This window comes from Podarcis cretensis, assembly GCF_951804945.1.
Source record: "Podarcis cretensis genome assembly, chromosome: 2".
Lineage (NCBI taxonomy): Eukaryota > Metazoa > Chordata > Lepidosauria > Squamata > Lacertidae > Podarcis > Podarcis cretensis.
The window spans coordinates 51,061,816-51,081,066 of NC_137171.1; the positions used below are offsets into that span (position 1 = coordinate 51,061,816).

A 19,251-nucleotide genomic window follows, 5' to 3' on the forward strand; every position below is an offset into this window, starting at 1 on the left:
ACAGGGCCTAGGTATCAGCAAAATGCTTGGCTGGGGAACAAGCACCGCGGCTTTGGCACGTGTGCCAAAGACTAAATAGACTCAGGAGGCAGCAAGAGATCCTCAGGCAACCCATTATTCATGACACCCCCGAGACAAGGACCATGACCGTTTTGGGAACCCGCAACCCTTCTGCACATATCAGAAGCAGCATCCCTTGGCGCAGAGCCACAGCTCGCTGACAAGAACCCAGGATTTTTTTTGTATGCTCAAAGGTGCCAGGTTCAACCACAGGCAGCTCCGTTAAAATGGTTCTCAGGCAGAAGAGCTGCCAAAAGATCCCAGTCCAAGACTTTTGGGAAAGTGCAGTCAGTGAACACAGACAAGGCTGGTTTTGATGGGCCAGTGGTCTGCCTTCGTGCAAGGCAGCATCACAGGCTAAAAAGTCCAGGACTAGGAAGGGTGGCGGTGGAGACAGTTCTGGCTTGTGGAAGGCAAGACCCTTAAGCAAAACAGTGCAAGAGAGAGGGAGCCACATGCTAAGACAGGGGTGGTCAACCTGCAGCCCTCCAAAGGTTGGTGGACTACAACTCCCATCCTCCCTGACCACTGGCTCTTCTGGCTGGGGCTGATGTGAGTGTGAGTCCAGCAACACCTGAAGGCCACTCCTGAATCTTTGTGCCAGAATGCTGCAGCACTGGGGAGAAACAATGGGTAGTTTTCCTTTCAGTTCGCTCAGTTTCCCAGCATTTCACAGAGCAGCCCCATGCAGGCACTCAGCTCTGCAGAACTTGATTAGAGAACGATATCAGCTCCTAGTAGCCTTGCCCTTTCTGGGAAATGGCAGAACTCACTGGCTGGTAATTTTGCTCAAGAGGAAGCTTTGCTCTTGACAACTCAGCAAGCTATCCCTTGACCACAGAAAGGAATTTGGAGTGAGCAGGGCTCTAGATCAGCAGCACGGCAAGGAGAACATTAGTCACCATTTCGGGAGCTACAGAATCAGCTCAAGGAAACAGCATACAGTACCAAATCAGGAAAGGTTCCAGGTGTTTATACAGCAATTCCTTCTGGTTTGGAAACAATGGAAACCATCTTCTTTTTTTGCCATTAGGGGGATTATACCCTTCCCCTCCCCCCCAATCATACACAGGGCAAGGCAACATCAGCCATTAGCTGCAAGGATTTGAGGCAATCAGGGCAGTGGTTTATGCAGTTTCACATATGCACAGGCAGTCAGAGTCAAAAGGGTGTTAGAACCTGAGCTGTAGCCAAAACCAGGAGACCCATCTCAGGGCTCTCTAGCTGACTACAATTAGAGGCAAGTTCATGAAGCTTGGCAACAAAGCAAAAGGAACAACATTGTTTTGGATGGCAAAACAGACACACACAAAGACACAAAAAGGAGTCACATCAAAGACAGCGCTCTGCCCGTTCCCTTAAGTATAGAGGCTTATGCATATAGAGAAAGGCCAACACAAATTAACTCAGGGGTCAGGACTGCAGAGGCTTAGGAGGCAATTCATCCATTCTAGGGCAGGGTTTAGTTTTGCCCTGAACAGTCATGGACAGTGGCAGTGCATGGATATGGGACAGCAGGTAAGGAGCACTTAGCCTGAAGCAGAAAACCAGCCCATCAAGGCTGGAATCAGTATACGATGCTCCCCATTAACCAGCTCAGGTCCCTTCCAAGGTTATCTCAAGAGGAAGCCTTACTAGCTGGGCACATGTAGATATTGACTCACAGACTCTCCGAAACATAGCAGGAAGGGGGATGCACTTATTGTAGACAATAGACACATGGGGATGTATGCCAAGTCTTCTGTTTCTCTCCTTGCTAAACCTCCAGTGTAATCCTTCAATACCCCCCACCCCTACCCCAATTCCCACCCTGCATGCACTAAAGGAGAGTTTCCTGGAAAGTCTTCTCTAGCAGCAACTGCTATAAAGTCACAGCTCGGTCTTCACTTTGTGCATCAGGTCCTTCTGGTCTATTTTCTCTAGGTCACGATTCCAGATGTTGTAGGCTAAGAGGGCCACGTTTTTGGCCGCCACAGCAGCCATTTCCATCGAGCTGGCTGCCCACTCCATGCTGTTGAGGTAGTAGAGGTTATCGTGGAGGACAATGGGCGGTAGGCTCTTGGAAGACCCATAGTCAGGATAGGCTTGCCATTCCGTCACCTGGACAGAGTAGTAGGAACGGAACAGAGTCTTCAGCTCTTGCTTCTCCAAGGGGTGCTGGGAGTGGACTCGCCATATGGCTGCCTCTTGGGGCTGCTTCCGCCTGAAGGTACTGGATATGTTGACGGGGCAAATGTTGTCCATGGAACTGAAAAAGAGGACAGGAGCATCTGTGGTGAGGATGCTGGCAAAGGGGAAGAGCTTTGGGTCTGGGAAGCCAAAATAAGAGGAGTTGAGATAGCCATGGATGACAGAAGTGACCGTGGTGTGGAAGGTCCCTGGGAACTCAGCAATGGGAGGATCAAAGTTCTGGAAGCTGATGTTGCTCTTGTTATTATGCAGTGGAGCAGCAATGACCACGATGTCATAGAAGCTAGAGCCCTGGCCTTCCTCATCCTCATAGTGCACCTGGTAGAAGGTTTTTCCTTCTGGAAAGAGTGGAGAGAGAGAGAGAGAGAGCTCAAAACAGCAACTCAAATACACAAAAACTACCCTCACATGCTGCTGAAGGTTTTAAGGAGCTGAATGGGTGAGACCTAGAAGTTGGAAAGCTTCTTCAACAATCTGCCAAGGCTCTGTGGTTTTCCATGTTCCTTAGTTAACCCCTTCTCCTCTGTTTCTTATTATTTTCTTGTTGTTGCTGGTTTAAGTTTCCAGACCCTGCCTGGTGAGCTAGACCAGACGCATAGAGTCGATATACATTTTGTACAAGTGACAGATATAAGATAAAGAGTGACTATATTTCTGACTGTCCACTAGTAAGCAGGTGGGCAATCTTCTCACCTTTTGTGTGCATAGATGCAAGTGATACTAGGCAAGACCAAAATATTGGAGCATATGAAAGCAAGGATGTGTACGTCTACGGATGTCTCAGTCATGGGTACACCATCAAAAGGAGCACTGTTAACTATGAGGTACACCATATCTGGCTGATAAGCTGCAGGAAGGGTGACTAAGGTGGTACTTCTCCAGATGTTGTTGGACTCCAATTCCCATCAGCCCCAGCCAGCATGGCCAACGGTCAAGGATCATGGGAGTTTGTAGTCAAGCAGCATCTGGAGGTACTCAACAGCTTGTGAGATAGCAAGCATGAGACTGTAAGGTTCACAGTGGCATAAAATGAAAGCATGTTAATGCAGCAGCAGCAGAACAATTGTGTTTTTTATACTGTAATTTTATGTTGCAAACTATCCTGAGATCTATGGATATACGGCTGCATTCAAATTTAATAAATAAAATTAATATAATAATGATGTGTTTCAGCAAGCTCTATTGGGCTAAGGCCAACTAAGTCACACTCAGGAGTATACCCATTGATGTCAAAAGATTTAAACAACTTGTCCAGTGATGCCAATGGATATTCTCCGAGTATGGCTAATACTGGATATTACCTACTGCCTATATACGGTAATTAACAATGAATAATGAAATATAGGAAGGGATGCAGACAATATGAAAAGGGTGGAAGTTAGCCTATTGTAAATCTTAAAGAGAAGTATCTTTTGATAAAGATTCCTACAGTGAAGAAAACAGTCTCTTAAGATTTTTTTCTTTTTTTTTTTAAATGATCCAATACTAAATGATCCAGGTACATAAGGAGAGAGTTTTGTTCCTCCTCACTGATTGCATCACAAAAGAATTCAACTTGTCACACCTGCCTGGCCACATCTACATAAAGCAATCACAACGGTACTGAACATACAACCGAGAGAGAACACTGGATTTTCCCAAGTATAAAATATTGTACCTTTTTAGTGCTCAGAAAACATGACGTCCCTGCAACAGAACAGTGGAGAAATGCAGATTCTGTGCAGTAAATATGCATTGTTTATAATTTCTTGTGCAACCAACTGATCATCTGGAAAGGAGCTGAGACAAGTGAACAGCAAAGAAGGTCCCAAGACCCACTTCCTGCAGATCCTTGTCTGCAGGCATGTTCTGGCTCCTTCTTTGCAAGCATTTTCAAGACACAAGTAGGGAAATGTAAAGTTAAAGTAATCCCTCAACTTCACCCCTGCCATGCAAGGCCATTGGTGGTATACCAGCTGCTGTCCATAATAAGGTCTCTTAAGAGAAGTACAACTGAATTGGAAAGTTTTAGTTCATGGGTGGGCAAACTAAGGCCAGGGGCCCAGATCTGGCCCAGTCACCTTCTAAATCTGGCCCATGGAAGGTCTGGGAATCAGCATGTTTTTACAAGAGTAGAATATGCCCTTTTATTTAAAATGCATCTCTGGGTTATTTGTGGGGCATAGGAATTCGTTCATTTCTCCCCCCCCAAAAAATATAGTCCAGCCCCCCACAAGGTCTGAGGGACAGTGGACTGGCCCCATGCTGAAAAAGCTTGCTGATCCCTGTTTTAGTTCCTTAGGAGATCTCAGCTGGTCTCCTTCTCATCATTGTTTGCCAAACCCTGTCCTTGCCCAGCCGGCATGGCCAATATTCAGTGATGATGGGAGTTATGTTCCAGCAACATCTGGAGGGCACCAGGTTGGTGACTCCTGATCTAGCTAACTTGATCTTCAATGTCTCAAGCAAAGGTAGTGCACAGTCCTGTTACCCAAGATATCCTGGTTCTGTTTCAGCTCTGGGCAGCTTACCTGAGTTGTGCAGAGAAATGGCTGTCACAGTGGCCTCAATTATATTGGCTTTTGTCAGCTTCAGCAAGCCTGAACACACCAGGTTGTTGCCGCCTTCCACAGACCACATGTTGCCCTGTGCCCCTGCTAGGGACATGGCCCCTGAAGATAGAAATACAGAGGGGTTAGGTGTCAGAATAATAATAAAGTAATGAAGACACCATTCCCTCAGGCAACAGTCCCTCGAGATCAGTCAGTGCTCCACTGGAAAGAGACACCTTTGGCCTTGCTTGGTTGGTCTGCAGCAAGATAACAAAAGGTGGCACTCACCTGCAAACGCAGGCACCAGTACTGACTGGCCATAGCTGGCACGGAGAATGGCCACAATGACCTCGTCAATGAAGCGCTGTGTGATGCCCACCTCCAGCAGGGACTCTGCCACAGAGCGCTGTGTCATGTTGACAAACATGTCCCCACCCAGCGAATGCAGGAGCTCCTCAAGGCGAGAAAACGCATAGCCATGGGCCTGGTATTTGTAGATCCTGCAGGACACAAAAAAGGAAGACAAATCTGGAGCAGCCAGGAGATCTAAAGGAAGTTCAGTGCATCTCTTCAGCCTAGCTGGAGACTTTCTGGGCTTAAAGGAGAAGGAAGACCACCCTCTTTTTCTCTCCAGAGGTCCCACCACCTCCGTCACATACCTCATGAACTTCTCCATTACCTCCTCCACCCACATCTGTAGGCGCAGGAAGCTCATGCCGTAGTGCCACCAGAGTCGGAAGAGGTTCAGCAGGTACCAGTCTGTCTCCTCTAGGGCAAACTGCTCCCCACTAAAGATGGCACTCTTCCCGGCCAATTCTCGACGGTGCTTCAGCCCTAGGATAAGGGGACAATGAGGTAGAAGAGTAAGGCTACTTTCTGTCCTCTTTCATGAGTCAGGGAGCGCAGGCAATGCAGCCTTCTGCTTTTATAATACTGTTTTGCAAATTTTGTACGGGCTATGAAACTTGGCCCGAATGCAATTGTTTCCAGTGTGATGACTGTACCCACACTCACCCAGCAGCTTAACAAAGTCCTGCATGTGTAGGTTGAGGGAGTGAATGGAGGCACCACCGATTTCATACTGCTGTTTGTTGACAGTGACCGTGGCCAGGCGGCCCCCAACGGCGTCCTTTTCGTACACGTCCAGTTGCACCTGTGGCCCAAAGTGCTGCTGCAGGAAGTGGGCCACCGAAGAGCCACCAATCCCAGCTCCCACTACAGCTGCCAAGGCAAAAGCAGAGGGGCGAGGATAAGGCAGAGCAGATGTATGTCCACCTCCGACCACCACCCGTCCCACTCCTCAAAGGACCAGCAGGTTGCTCATCTTACACACAGACCCTTAAACAATCCTTTGTCCTGCAGGGAGGATGCCACACAATGAAGAGGAAGGTTTTCCAACCCAGTCATTTGGCCTGATATTTTACCCATGTTCTTCGCCAAATGAAGCAGAAGGCCACAGCAAGCTTTCATCTGAATCTCTCAACATGGTTAACTCACTCTCTCTCTCTCTCTCTGTGTAAGTGAGTGAGAGACGTGTGTACCAAGCTGCAGCTTTATGCCAAATATCACATTAATTACTTTACATGGCAAGTTGCTGCTGTCTGCATATGCTCAAAAAATGTAGTAGCATTTTCTTTTAATTAAAAAAAACCTGCAGAGCAAGAAAAAGCCCACCGTGAATGATTTTAAGATTTTGATTGGTTCCAAAATGGTAGCCATGGAAGCATCTAGCAAAGTGACCCGAGTCCTGTGGCATCTTAAAGACCAACAAATGCTCTGATGATCTTGTGCTCATTAAGTACAGGAAATCTTCATCAAAGTGGTCAGGTACACATTCCCCAGCTACAGAGTTAAGGCACCTCAAGGGAATAATGATAATAATAATAACAATAATAATAATTTATACCTCACCCATCTGGCTGGGTTTCCCCAGCCACTCTGCGTGGCTCCCAACAGAATATTAATTATAATAATAAAGCGATAAAACATCTTGTCCAAGCCCTAGTCCATGCAATAAACCTGCTGCCACAGCATTCTTCATACATGGCCAGCAAGCCAGCCTTTGCTTAAAAACTTCTACTGAAGGAAAGGCCACCACTTTCCAAGGCTTCCTGTTCTGCTCTGTTCCACTGGCCAACAGCCCCTACCACCAGGAGATCCTTCCTAATATTTAGCTGAAGCCCCCTTTCCCATTATCTAAACTCACTCAAGTACAGAAGTCAGGGGTGATGAGTGGCTATAGAAAGAACTACAGTGGTACTTCGGGTTAAGTACTTAATTAGTTCCGGAGGTACGTTCTTAACCTGAAACTGTTCTTAACCTGAAGCACCACTTTAGCTAATGGGGCCTCCTGCTGCCGCCGCGCTGCCACCATGCGATTCCTGTTCTCATCCTGAAGCAAAGTTCTTAACCTGAGGTACTCTTTCTGGGTTAGCGGAGTCTGTAACCTGAAGCGTATGTAACCCGAGGTACCACTGTACTGTGTAAATTAGCCCCAAATGCCTCTCAAAGTCTAACATCCTCTGGCTACCCCTGAGCAACTTGCCATCTTATTCTTGTCAACAAAGGCTTTGTGTGCCTTTGTTATGGTGGCTGCTAGTATTATGAACAACTGCAATAATGACGAATCCTGGGACGAATGTCATACTGGAGAATGTGTGACTAGCAGGCAAACACGGCCTGTGCTTAAGGGGAAAGGGCCATCACTCAGCTGCCGAGCAGGTTCAATCCCTGGCATATCCAGGTAGGGCTGGGAGATGTCCTTGTCTGGAAGCCTGAAGAGCTGCTGCCAGTCAGTGCAGACAAGCCTGAGCTAAATGGACCAACAGTCTGGTTCAGTAGAAGGCAGCTTTCTATTTCGCCACTACAGAAGCATCCTTAATGCTAATTATTCAGCCCTAGCCTCCTGCATGCCCTGACAGGTCCGTGCAGCCTCATTCTCGGGACTATTTGTTTCTTATCTTAAACACTTGTCTTTCCTCACACCCCCGTCGACAACCTCAAACCGGACGGACGGCAAAGCGCTCCGATCCCGCCGCCCAGGAGGCCTCGCATAGATGCGTAAAAACCCAGGCGCCCCGTGCTTACGCGCCTGTGATTTCGACAGCAGCGCCTACCTATTTTGCCGGGCGGAGCATCCCCTGCCGCAGCGACGGGGGGCTCCCTCCGCATCACCCCTACAGCTACCCCGGTGAGCAACAAAAGCAGCCGGTGCGAGGCTGCCATCATGTTGGCAGCGGCGGCGCGGGAGGCGGGAACGCAAAGCGCGACGTGCGCAGTTTACATCTCCGCGCAGCCCAGCTCCGGCTCGCTCGCCTGCCCGACGGCTTCTCGGCTGCGGGGCCGGCGGGGGAGCCTCTGGCCTCCGTCCACTCGCCAGCAGCGCTTCCCGAAGGAGCGAGGAGGGAGCAAGGGCTTGGCTTGGGCATTGGCTGCGCCTCTCGCAGCGCCGCCCTCTTCGCAGAGTGCAAGGGGCGAGAGGCGGCCTGCTTCAAGAGACGCCCCTTCTGAGCCGAGGATGCAACCTCGAATAGGGAACCCGCCGCCCGCCATGCTTTCGGACTACAACTCCCGTCATCCCCGACCGTCGGTCATGAAATGCAAGGGCTGACGGGAGTTGAAGGCGAAGCGCACCTGCAGGGCTGCGGCTTCCCTTCGCTTGCAGCGCGCAATGGTCTCGAGGGCTCCGGCGTTAGGCTTGCTTCGCGAAGCGCGCAAATGCTTAAACGCGATGCTTTCAGCTCTGAGTCTTGCTCCGATTCCCTTCCCCCCGTTCTTCATTTGCCATGCGGCTTCCCCGCTTCTTAATTACCATTCATCATTTGCTGTTTTTCGAAGCTTAAAACTGGGAACTGTGCAGCCACAAGCTTTTTGTGGTCGGCCGTGGATCCGCGCCTTTCATAGGAAGACGTTCTGGTTTTTTTGAAGTCAGCTTGCAAGGGGAAGGGCCTTAAGAGGGGTGGGCCACCGAGGTGCCATTTTTGCCAGCTCTGTCTTGGGTGTAAACATCCAAGTCTGCTTGCTTGGAAGGGTTGGTTTGCTTTTCACACACTTCGAAGCTTACCGTGCAGGCATCACTGAATAAATATGGGATGTCGACATTGGGGTTGCAAGTGTAAAAAGCACTGCCTCCCGAGTTCAGCACACCCTGCTGGCGTAGTTACCTGATGGCGAAGCAGCTAGAGCTGGCTTCAGGCACCTGGACCTTTAGCAGACCAACTCAAGTGTCTGAAAACGTGACATGAATGCTGACAACATCAACCTCGCCCTGCAAAGAGCTAATAATAATCCAAAGCATTTAACCAGAGTGCATTTTAGGCTACTGTGCTCTTTTATTTAATACTAAAGAAATTAAACATTGGATAGTGGCTGTTGCCATGGTGCCTGCAGAATATAACCCCTCTAGCATGTTTGCTAAATCAAAACAAACGCTATTAAATTACATTTTTTCCAAGAGTCCGGCTGATTTCAAAATATCAAGAAATCAAACATTTCTAAATTTCTGACTGGGCACATCCTCTTTAGGAGGTATTCAAAGTCAATACCACATGTTTCAGTCTTGTAAAGGTAACTTTTATTTGCAAGAATATGGTGCAGAGTGACTTCAATACATTGTTATGTTCTGAACAACTTGAGTTGTCTTCCTTACCCAGCAAAAGCAAAAACTTTTGGTTTAATAAATGCAGCATTCAACTGTATGGATTTGTATTGTACACATAAATAGCTCACCGCTTTTTTGAGCAATTTAACAACTGGAAGACAAACACTGTAATCTGTGTTTTCTTGGAAACAAGCCCATTGTACTCAGTGGGTCTTGCTCAGGGTAATCGTTCACAGGACTGCAGTTCAAGATGCAATTTAAATCTTATTTTCTATGGAACTTCTGAGCAAACATGCATGACTCTGCTGGGAAAATATTTTGTTCTTTTGCCTTGGGGAAAAAAATACAAATCTATTTTAAATTAGAAATGTGCTCTAACAATCTCTTATATTGCTCTAAGGATCATTCACTTATAGCCCAAAGTTGCCCCCCCCAAAAAAAAAATTGGTGATGCAGATAACCCTTTGTGGATTAATTCAGTTCATGTACATCTGCCTGAGAATATGCCAGAGGTGGTTTTAGGGTAGCGTGCCTGGTTTGGCCGCACTGGGTGCCGCCCTGTAGGGGGCGCCACAACAATGCTGTAGAATCAACCGCAAGTAGTGGGAGGGGGCACTGAATTTTAGCGTTGCTGCTGAAATCTGAGAGCCCAAAATCCACCGCTGAATATGCTCATATGAAACACCATTTCTTTCTGATTAACTAACACAAGAATGTATATGGTAGGGAGAAAATCCTGGAAATAAATACCGCCTTGAATCTTTCATTTTTATAATTTCAGAGTCAAGAGATCTCTCTCTGGACAGTACAGACAAAGCTAATACAAATAACATGGGTGCCAGCAGAGTCTGGAACTTTGAGCTAATGAATTCTAACCAAACTTAGACAAGATAGCAAGACAGGACAAAACTCCTCTGAAAAAGGAAGTGGGTGTGAGTCTAAAATAAGGCCACCCTCACAAAGATTCATTTCTTTGAACTTTCACCTAGGATTCAGAATGAAGCCAACGTGTTGGGTTACCTCAATCATCTCTAAAACAGAGTTAGGATTTTTCACGCTTGCATGTTTAGCTTACCTGTCACACAAAAACTGATCAGAACCAAGCATCCAATTGTTTACAGAATGATACCAATTTATTCTCTAGCTGGAAGTCACCTCATAACTTTGGCTGAAACTCTGATCTGATAATTTCCCTGCTATTTTTACTGAAATTAGCTGAAGTACACTTTGCTTAGACACTTTCCTTTAAAAAAACAAACAAAAACTAAATGAAAAACAAATCATGTATTTTGAATTCTAATCTAGTCGTCTCTGAATCCAGATTTTTCAGTGCCATTTGCATAGGAATTACTTGTGAGCTCAAACTCGAAATACTACACTTCCCTTTTGGAGTAAGAGGCCATTCCATTTCTTCCAGCATCGATAACATAGCAAATTGTGCTTGAAAACTGGTACATAATTTGAGGGATAATTTATGGCCAATAAACCTGAATCTTCACAAAAAGTCTATTTTGTTCCCTTAAACTGTTGAGCTACTTGTCCATTTTGCCCAGTATTTTAAATGGCAATGAGAAAGGACTCATCCATATCCCTATACCACAGTGGAGATTTCACAAGGTTGAAATAGCCAAGTAGCCTGAGGAAGATCTCCAACTGCAAAGAATTTACAAATTAACACCTCCAGACACACTTCTGCTGGGTATCAAAGCCCCTTCACACTGCTCATCACTCATTTTCAAAATGCTTTACAGCTGATAAATAATTGTAGCATTTCTGGGAGGTAGGCAAGTATCATATTCCCACTTTACATATAGAAAAGCAGAGGTTTCAGCAGCTGAACCAAAATTCAAGGAAAGCCGAGTGCATTTGTAAGAACACAGAAAGTTCTAATTTAATCACTTATACCAAGTCAGACCACTGGTCAGTATTACCTACACCATGGGTAGTCGACTTTCTGGACTACAGCTCCCATCATCCCTGATCATTACTCTTGCTGTCTGGGGCTGATGGGAGCTGTATTCCACAGCATCCTGGAGGACTACCCCTTTGTCTACCCTGACTGGTCTCAGATATTTTGAATATTGCCTTGAGATGCCAGAGACCAAAATGGTACCTTCTGCATACAACATGTGGTCTACAACTGAGCTACTTCCCTTCCCTTCTTGGAATTATGGCCCTTCCCTTATCATTAGGAATTATTAGGAGTCCTCCTTCCCCTCAAAACCCACAACAGAATTTAATGGAAAACCAGAAAAGTCACAGCACTACCTCTGACTGAGAAACAGCTGGGGGGGCAGGGGGGGGGGAACAAACACCATTTATGACACAGAACAAGTAATATTAAATTAGCTGTACATCTTGGAAGTGAAGATCAGGCCATTGCAGCCCATCCTGAGAGGCCAGCAGGTAACAAATTTGGCTTAATAAATAAAAATCCATGCTATAGCAGCAACAGTCACGTGGACAGAGAAATCAGTCCATTAAAGTCTCAAGTATTTATAAAACATGTCCACCTCATTCGTGTGATTCTACTGCCACACCTACATGCGCATGTCTAATAGTGCGGCCGTGAAGTTTATAACCATCCAGAGTCACTAATGCCACAGTGCCTGGCTGCATTTCCTCTGCTGGCACGTGACAGACTATTTCATGATCGTAGGGGTCATATTTGCCACCAATGGGGTTCATTTTCTGCAGGCCATGCTTCACAAATATGCTTTGCAGTTTGGACTCTATGAGAGACAAGCCTTCGCATATCTTCTTGAGAGTCAGAGTTGGGTCATCGTGTTCTCCACTTGTGGTACTCTCGGTGGTCTTCTCCAAGATATCTGCCACTTCTACCAGGTCTCTACAGAAACTCTGGATGCCTGTAGAGACATAGATCAGAAAGGTGAAGATGACTGTTCAAAGGGCAGACACAATGCATTAGTCTCAGTCCTTATAACATTATCTGTATAAAAGAAGAATCAAGGTCCAGCAAATACTGACAGTCAACCCTTTAAAAACAAAAACAAAACCCTGGTAGATGTACTGCTGTTTTAATTAACGTTTGTGTTATTTGCTCATTGATTTTATTTGCAACATAAATCACCCTGAGATAAACATTTTGAAGGGTGGTATATAAATACCCTAGATAAACAAATAAAGCAGAGCACATGGGGTGGTAGGTACAAGCTCTGCACAATACCAGCACCTTTTTTACTCACCAAATATCTTAGCATCCTCGACAAACTTCTGCGTCCTCCGCCTAACATTTTCAGAATCTGTCAGGGCTCTTTGGTACCGTTCCTGCACACACAGTAAGAAGCAGAGTCAGATAAGAACATCACCCAAAGCAACAGGTCAACGAGCCATCTATAATGCTGCAAGCCTGGACCAAGAGGGTTGAGCGCAGCTTTGCTTGACAGACACAGCCTTCAGTTGCTGCTCTTAGATAAAATGCATTGCCTGTGTGACTTCCTGCTGAAATGAATGGGCCATATTGAAAAAGACCTAAAGATCTCCCCACCCCACTTCATTACCCTCTTCTACTAACAAACAATGGCAAGGAAAAGCTACAGCAGATGTACATGCATGCATACTTATGTAGCAGAAAGACATTGGGGAAATGTGACAGCAGCATCTCTGCATAAGGCATAAACAATGCCTTATTTATTACATTTATTTCGCAAAATGTATATACAGCTTGACGGTAATAAAACCTCAAAGCAATGTACAAAAAGACGAAACCCCTAAGATTATCAGTAAAAACACAGATAAAAGCAACTACTTAAAACATTCAAAAAATTAATAACTAAAATCAGCTGAGAACCAGATTAAACACACACACTGCTTATCCACTCTGCTTGTCTGGATAGGCTTGCCTAAGCAAAAATGGTCTGCTGCCATTGCCCCTCCTTATGCTGAGCACAGGACAAAGTCTAATGACAGTCTCTAGACACTGTTGCCCATGCTATCTAGAGGGTATGCATGTAGACTTCCCCCTTGCTTACTGAATACTGATGGACTGTGAGTGCACAAACGCATCCCATCACAGTGAGCATTCTGCTACACAGAATGGTGCTTCCCCCGTGTGGAAAACAAGAGTTTGGAGTTGTTCCTTTTGCCTGGCCCCTCTTTAAAGAGCCCAGGCAGGCAGCAGTGATGGTCACTAGAGATGTCACCAGCTGGGTATCTGCTGTTCTGGAATCTTTCGACTATTGTCCTAGCTCTATGTTTGGAAAAGTAACGGACACACAATAAATAGCCTGGTTATATTTATAAAATGCTTAAGAGTAAATTCAGTGCACATAACGATGACGGCTGCAATGCTGTACACCAGGCCTAGTGTCAGCTCTCAGCACGGTCAGGCAAAATGCTGGGGCCTGCACACCCTGGCAGGGCCCCCTGGAACTGACATCTTGCTGGTAGACATTTGTCGTCACCCTCCCTTTTCTCTACCAGCCGGAAGGGACCCAAACAAACACACACTTGTTCTGATCTGCTTTCACCACCAGCTAGCCTGCCTGGAGGAGGCTGGCAACAGTGGCAGGAGTTATGCTGCAGGGGTTGCGGGGAAAGAGTGGCAGCAGGGGATGTTATCTAATTCTACTAATCTGATCTTTTGACTACTGCATGTTGTAGACTTTGGGACTGGGTATTTAAGACACACAAAAGCTGAAACCTAAAAAAAATGTGTTAGGGCAAACAGCTAAGTTAAGGACGATACATACTGTTAAGACACGGACTTGTTCTTCCAATTTGGTGGCTTTGAGCTCTAATCTGTTCTCGTTCACGATATGTCTAGGCTCATCAGGAGGGTCTTCTGGACCACAGTCATCGCCTGTGCTCCTCTGCTGTGCAGCAGTGCTGAAGGCAAAGGACAAGCCTCTGAAACAAGACAGTGACAAACAATGAGGAGAAAAGCAGAAACACTTTCAAAGGTGTCTGTTTAAAATAGTGAAGTATCAGCTAGCTCCAGCCTTGTGTTTTCCCACCATCAGGACTTGGGTGGAGGCAGCAGTGGTCCAGGTCAAGGGAACACAAGGCTATTGGATGGGAATTTTTATTCACACCTTCTTCCAGCAGATAAAGATTAATCTCTCTCCTAATCCTGTGAAGGAGAAAGACTGAAAAGCAACAGCCTTTTGCATGTAGGTTGGAAAACTTGATCCGGGTGTCGTTGATTAGAGGAACAACTTGCTCTCTGCCCCCCTTTTTAAAGCCGCTTCTCTGTGACATTAAATGCTGGTTGGCAAGTAAGAAGAAAATTTATATTGTGCCCATCCCTTTAGCATTTACAGCATGTGTATGATTACAATTACAGAGGGAGCTTGGTGAACCAGCCATTTGCTACACTTTGTGTTCAACAGCATGGGAACCCAGGTCAGGTTTTTTTTGCATCAATGCTAGTTATAGCAAGAATGTTTTGCAGGACAAAGACTCTTTGAAATCACCTCATTCAGGGTGTTGGCAACATGCCACATATCATAGCCAACTGTGTACACTATTGTTCAGCTGATCTGAATGCACTCACCTGAAAAGCATCTGGGGCAGTTTTGCAGCTATGCAAGCTATTTTTTGCCCGTAAGGGAAAACTCAGAGCTGTGCTGTTGCTAATATGCAAACTGTAAAATCATAAGAGGGATCCAGCTGGGCTCTCATCAGCCCCAGCCAGCAAGGATTATGGGAGTTGGAGTAGAGTAGTGTCTGAATGGCCGCAGGTCCCACGCTTCTATTATAAACAAAACTCTACTCTTTCCTCTTTAGGTAAACAAGGCTCAGTGCTTTGCCAGCATTTTTAAAATGTTGCCAAGCTCTGAATGAATCTTGCTGCTCAGTTTCTAATGGAGAGGAACACTTTTACATTAACATTTGCTCTGTCCTGAAGCACTCAGTTTAGTAACAAAACTGAATCAGAAGAAACTGCTTCCTAACGCTTGACTCTACTATCTGAAGTACATGTGAAAAGAGGACGGATGTCTACGTTTGGAGACAATCCAACTGTGCTGTGTTTTGGAGTGTTAACTACAAAATTCTGATTTTATACACTGGTACACAGTTGTGGGCAGCAGCATAAAATGTAGGGTTTGTGGCACAAAACAACACAAAATTTGGCATAGGTTTTGAGGGAATACCAGGTTTGGGGGTTTATAGTGAATGCTATAGTGAAAGCATAAGCTGTCATTGTTAAACTGTTTGCAGGGATTCCAGGGAGCAGAGAGGGATCTGTATTAGCACACCTGAAAGGTAGGTATCTAATGGTCCTATTGCCTTTTTGCTTGGATGATCTACTTCACACCCAAAGGGAGTGGGGGCTGTGTTCCAACCACCCACACAGAAGTGATACATGGAGCTGGATTTGGACAGGGGGGAAAAGAAATTTCGCTTCTTGTTGAAATGCTGGGTTGCACAGCGAGTGTGTGGCTCTGCTACTTGAAATAAATAATCTCCAAACCCAAAGGCAAAGTTCTATTATTATTTTTTTGGTAAAGAGATGGGTAATGTCTTTGCCTTTGAAAAGTGACACACACATTAGGGGATCAAAAGGACCTACCTAGACAGCAGAATTGCAGCATTTGAGGGGCATATGTTCCCTGGGTGACATTTTGTTCTCTTAGCTGTGGGTGTACACAAACATTGCATAAGGAAGGAAGGAAACAGCTTCTGAAAGCACTTGCCTGAATGACAACAGATTTAGGAATGATGAACTATTCTCTTCAACTAGACAGTCTGGGTTCTATTAACAAATCTGTCGTTAAGAAGGCCAAAACTCAGTGGACAGACCATTCGAATCAAAACCTTCCTTCGTCTTGCAGCCATAATCACTTCCAAGCTAGACTAGTTCTGTACCATCCTCTGCATTGGGCTGCCCATTAAGTCAGTCCAGAAGTAAGGTGACATCAGATGACATTACACGGACCCTTTACTAGCTCCAATGATAAGCAATTTGCTCCTGGAGTCGGGCAGGTTAGCAGCAAGGTCAGGGCTGTGTCGGTGCAGCAGGAAGTGAGCTGCTTTGGCTCCACTGTAAGTGGCAGTGGCAGCACTGTTAGACATAATCAGCAAGCCGGCTGTTCCTGCTTCCCCCTACAAAGATCTCTTCAAGAACTCTACTCCACTTTATAAGCCTTTTTGGGGGGTCCCTCACTACTGGTTGTACAACAGATGAATGAGGCCTGCCCAGAAACATCATCAGTATTTAGAATGGCCCCCCAAGGGAAGAGCACTGCCTGCTTTTCGGCAAACAGCGAAGAAGACCATTTTATTCCAACATGCTTTCTCAACATTGTGCTATTAGTTAGGATGAACGTCTGTTGCTACTGTTTCAAAAAGACCAGATCAACATTATTAGTGGGTTAGAGGGTTTTAAAAATATTGTTCATTTGCATTTCAGTGATGCTTGATACATTCTCTTTGTTGTAACCTGCCTCACTGAACACTCCCATAGAAAGAATGGTGCAACAGGGAGATAAAAACACCACACAGGAAACTATAAAATTGTACTGAGAACCAAGTTACTAACAAAATCAGATGCACTGATGACACAACTGATGACAGTATTTGAACAGGACACAGATCTCTCACATGCTGGTTATTCATCCCTGGAGGTACTGCTCTACAAAGTTCTGCACAAACTACAAAGTTTAGCTATGGAATTTACTATGAGATCACTTCCTTAGATGGTGTGTGTGTGTACATGTTTTGAACTATGAATAGCTAACAAACCAAGCATCAACTATAGATATGAAATCCTCATGCTATTCGGATTGCTTCTTATTCTTGAGTCAGTGAAGTCCAGCTTCTTCCACCCACTCCATGCCCCCTTATCCCCACTGCAAACTATGACCTTGTTTGAAAATGTCTAACCCATGTCTTCATCCAAGGGATTCCAAGGCAACATACATAGACATTCCAAACTTCTATACAATATTAAAACAAACAATAAAAATCAAAGCATTAATAAAATATTCAAAATGCAGGTACCAGTCTGCCAATATAATTGCCAGAGAAGCCAAACTCCAGGACCTTTAAAAGAGGACTGCAAGGCAAACCAGCCAGTTACTTAGGGTCAAAAAGAAAAAGTCTGATGATTTTTTTTATTGTGGCATCCTGGAAATATCTAGTCTAGTGGTTTCCAAACCTTTACCCCCATAGATCACTTGAAATTTGCTGAGGGGCTTGGAGGCCCACTTTACAATTCCTCCACCTGTTATAGCAATTGTAATGTGCTAGGTACTGTAGGACTTCTTACTGTATTTTCACAGACAAGCTGCAGACCACCTGAATGAAGTGGTTTGCAGGCCACAGTTTGGGAACCCCTGGCATCTCCTGTTTGAAACAGGACGCTGACCACAGGGCTTTCTTATCATCTCAGTAACTGAAGAGTATCTCAGTATCTCTCTTATCGGCTGCACAGAAAGGAAACTCCACCAGGATGCCTTCATTCTCCCTTCACTGGAGGAGAAAAAAGAGAGACACAGAGAAAAAGGCACAAAATTGGGTGCAATCCTCAGAGATGCACTGATCTAAAAATACTACATAAAAAGCACCACGAGAGCCCATTTCGAGTGCCTGGGTGCTGTGGCACCTTCTGAGTGTTAACACACCTCCAGGCAAGAAAAAAACACCTCCAGGGTGGGAATCTGGGAGAGACCTCGCAAATTCCCAAGAGCTGCATGAAGGGGGAGGCAAAAAGAGGAGAGTATCTAAAGCCGTGGTTCCCAACGTGGGGCACACGCCCCACAGAGGGGCACTTTGATTTTTAAGTGGGGAAATTCGAGAATGAGTTGTTAACAGTTAATGGCCTTTTAGGCTTCCTCCACCTAAATAGGAGTTCACTTTTTGAACAATAAGAATTATATATCTCAAGGGGAGTGGCATCAGGATTTTAGAGATGCTTAGGAGGGGCATGGCCAAAAAAAGGTTGGGAACCACCGATCTAAAGCAAAATGCAGCAGAACCTCCCCAGCCCCGCCAAAAAAGAGCGTCTCCCCGGGAAAACTACATGGCAGCGGCGGCTACACACAGGTAGGTCTCCCGCTATAGATCTTAGCGGGTGGGTGCCTTAATATATCCCCCCCCCAAAGGCGAGGTGCAAGAGCCAGAAAAATGAGAGGATCAAATCCTCGGCGGCCTGCGCAGGGGCTCGCCATTGCCCGCCACCCACGGGGGAAAGAGGGCGACGGAAGGAGGATTGGAGAGGAGCCCAATTCAGCCAGCCCCCCACCCGCCCCCCGTACCTGTCGTAGCGCAAGTGATGGTGGCTAAACTGGAGCAGGGGACTGAAGCAGCGCCCCGCCGCCCGCGCCGACCTGCCTGCTGCTGCCATAGCTGCCCCGCCGACGGACGAAGCGTGGCCGACACTGGACCGCCAGGCGCCGACGGTGGGAGGAGACAAGGGCGGCGGCGGCGGCGGCGACTACAACTCCCGTCAGGCACCGCGGCCTCCCACTCCCGCCCGCCCGCCCGCCCTCCTTGCCGCGAAAAAGGGCTCCGCCTTTCAGAATCAAAGAATCGTACAGTTGGGAGGGATCCAGAGGGTCATCTAGCCCAACCCTCTGCCATGTAGGAATCTTGCCCGCGGAACCAGTGAGCGAGAGGAGTTGCCGGGGTCACGCCTGTATGAGAAGGGTGCTTGGCTGTTGCATCTCCACGCGCAAAGCGCCTTCCCTGCTGTAACAAGCCGTTGGGCATCTCCCAGCCTGGAGATTTATTTATTTCTGTGCCTGTGAGCTACCAGAAAACGAACAGGGGAAACCTGCATCCCCTCAGTATCGGCTGAAAGCAACTCATACTCTGTCAACATTGTTTCAAATCTAGTTTAGCATCTTCCAATTCTCCAGGCTGCAATTCTTTATATTTTTAAAAACTTTTATTTGCAAATTAGCA

General features: G+C 46.2%; 2 protein-coding genes across 3 annotated transcripts; both read right to left on the reverse strand.

Moving 5' to 3' along the window:
* Positions 1 to 1,017: 1,017 nt before the first annotated feature.
* On the reverse strand, positions 1,018 to 8,260 carry PCYOX1L (prenylcysteine oxidase 1 like). The gene is made up of 6 exons (XM_079964845.1): positions 7,898 to 8,260; positions 5,796 to 6,002; positions 5,441 to 5,615; positions 5,070 to 5,281; positions 4,761 to 4,901; positions 1,018 to 2,588 (listed from the first exon to the last, which is right to left on the reverse strand). The coding sequence occupies exons 1-6, from the start codon at positions 8,007 to 8,009 to the stop codon at positions 1,930 to 1,932; spliced, it is 1,506 nt and encodes a 501-aa protein (XP_079820971.1). The 5' UTR covers positions 8,010 to 8,260; the 3' UTR covers positions 1,018 to 1,929.
* Positions 8,261 to 9,331: 1,071 nt separating this feature from the next.
* Positions 9,332 to 18,760, reverse strand: GRPEL2 (GrpE like 2, mitochondrial). 2 transcript variants are annotated; one of them, XR_013835647.1, is made up of 5 exons: positions 18,603 to 18,760; positions 14,094 to 14,250; positions 12,588 to 12,669; positions 10,979 to 12,248; positions 9,332 to 9,711 (listed from the first exon to the last, which is right to left on the reverse strand). XR_013835647.1 is itself a non-coding variant. In XM_079964906.1 (4 exons), exons 1-4 carry the CDS (start codon positions 18,689 to 18,691, stop codon positions 11,896 to 11,898), a joined length of 681 nt encoding a protein of 226 aa, XP_079821032.1. In that variant the 5' UTR covers positions 18,692 to 18,760; the 3' UTR covers positions 9,332 to 11,895. The 2 variants fall into 2 exon arrangements, 1 of the variants encoding a protein (XP_079821032.1); XM_079964906.1 differs by having other exon boundaries at positions 9,332 to 12,248.
* Between the last annotated feature and the right edge of the window lie 491 nt (positions 18,761 to 19,251).

Excerpts from the sequence above, each read along its gene's own strand:
- PCYOX1L (XM_079964845.1), bottom strand. The coding sequence starts at position 8,009 with ATGATGGCAGCCTCGCACCGGCTGCTTTTGTTGCTCACCGGGGTAGCT. Across the intron at positions 6,003-7,897 it reads TGCTCCGCCCGGCAAAATAG|CTGTAGTGGGAGCTGGGATT; the intron begins GTAGGCGCTGCT and ends TTGCCTTGGCAG. Across the intron at positions 2,589-4,760 it reads CATTTCTCTGCACAACTCAG|AAGGAAAAACCTTCTACCAG; the intron begins GTAAGCTGCCCA and ends CACTCTTTCCAG.
- GRPEL2 (XM_079964906.1), bottom strand. The coding sequence starts at position 18,691 with ATGGCAGCAGCAGGCAGGTCGGCGCGGGCGGCGGGGCGCTGCTTCAGT. Across the intron at positions 12,670-14,093 it reads AACAAGTCCGTGTCTTAACA|GAACGGTACCAAAGAGCCCT; the intron begins GTATGTATCGTC and ends CTGTGTGTGCAG. Across the intron at positions 12,249-12,587 it reads CGAGGATGCTAAGATATTTG|GCATCCAGAGTTTCTGTAGA; the intron begins GTGAGTAAAAAA and ends ATGTCTCTACAG.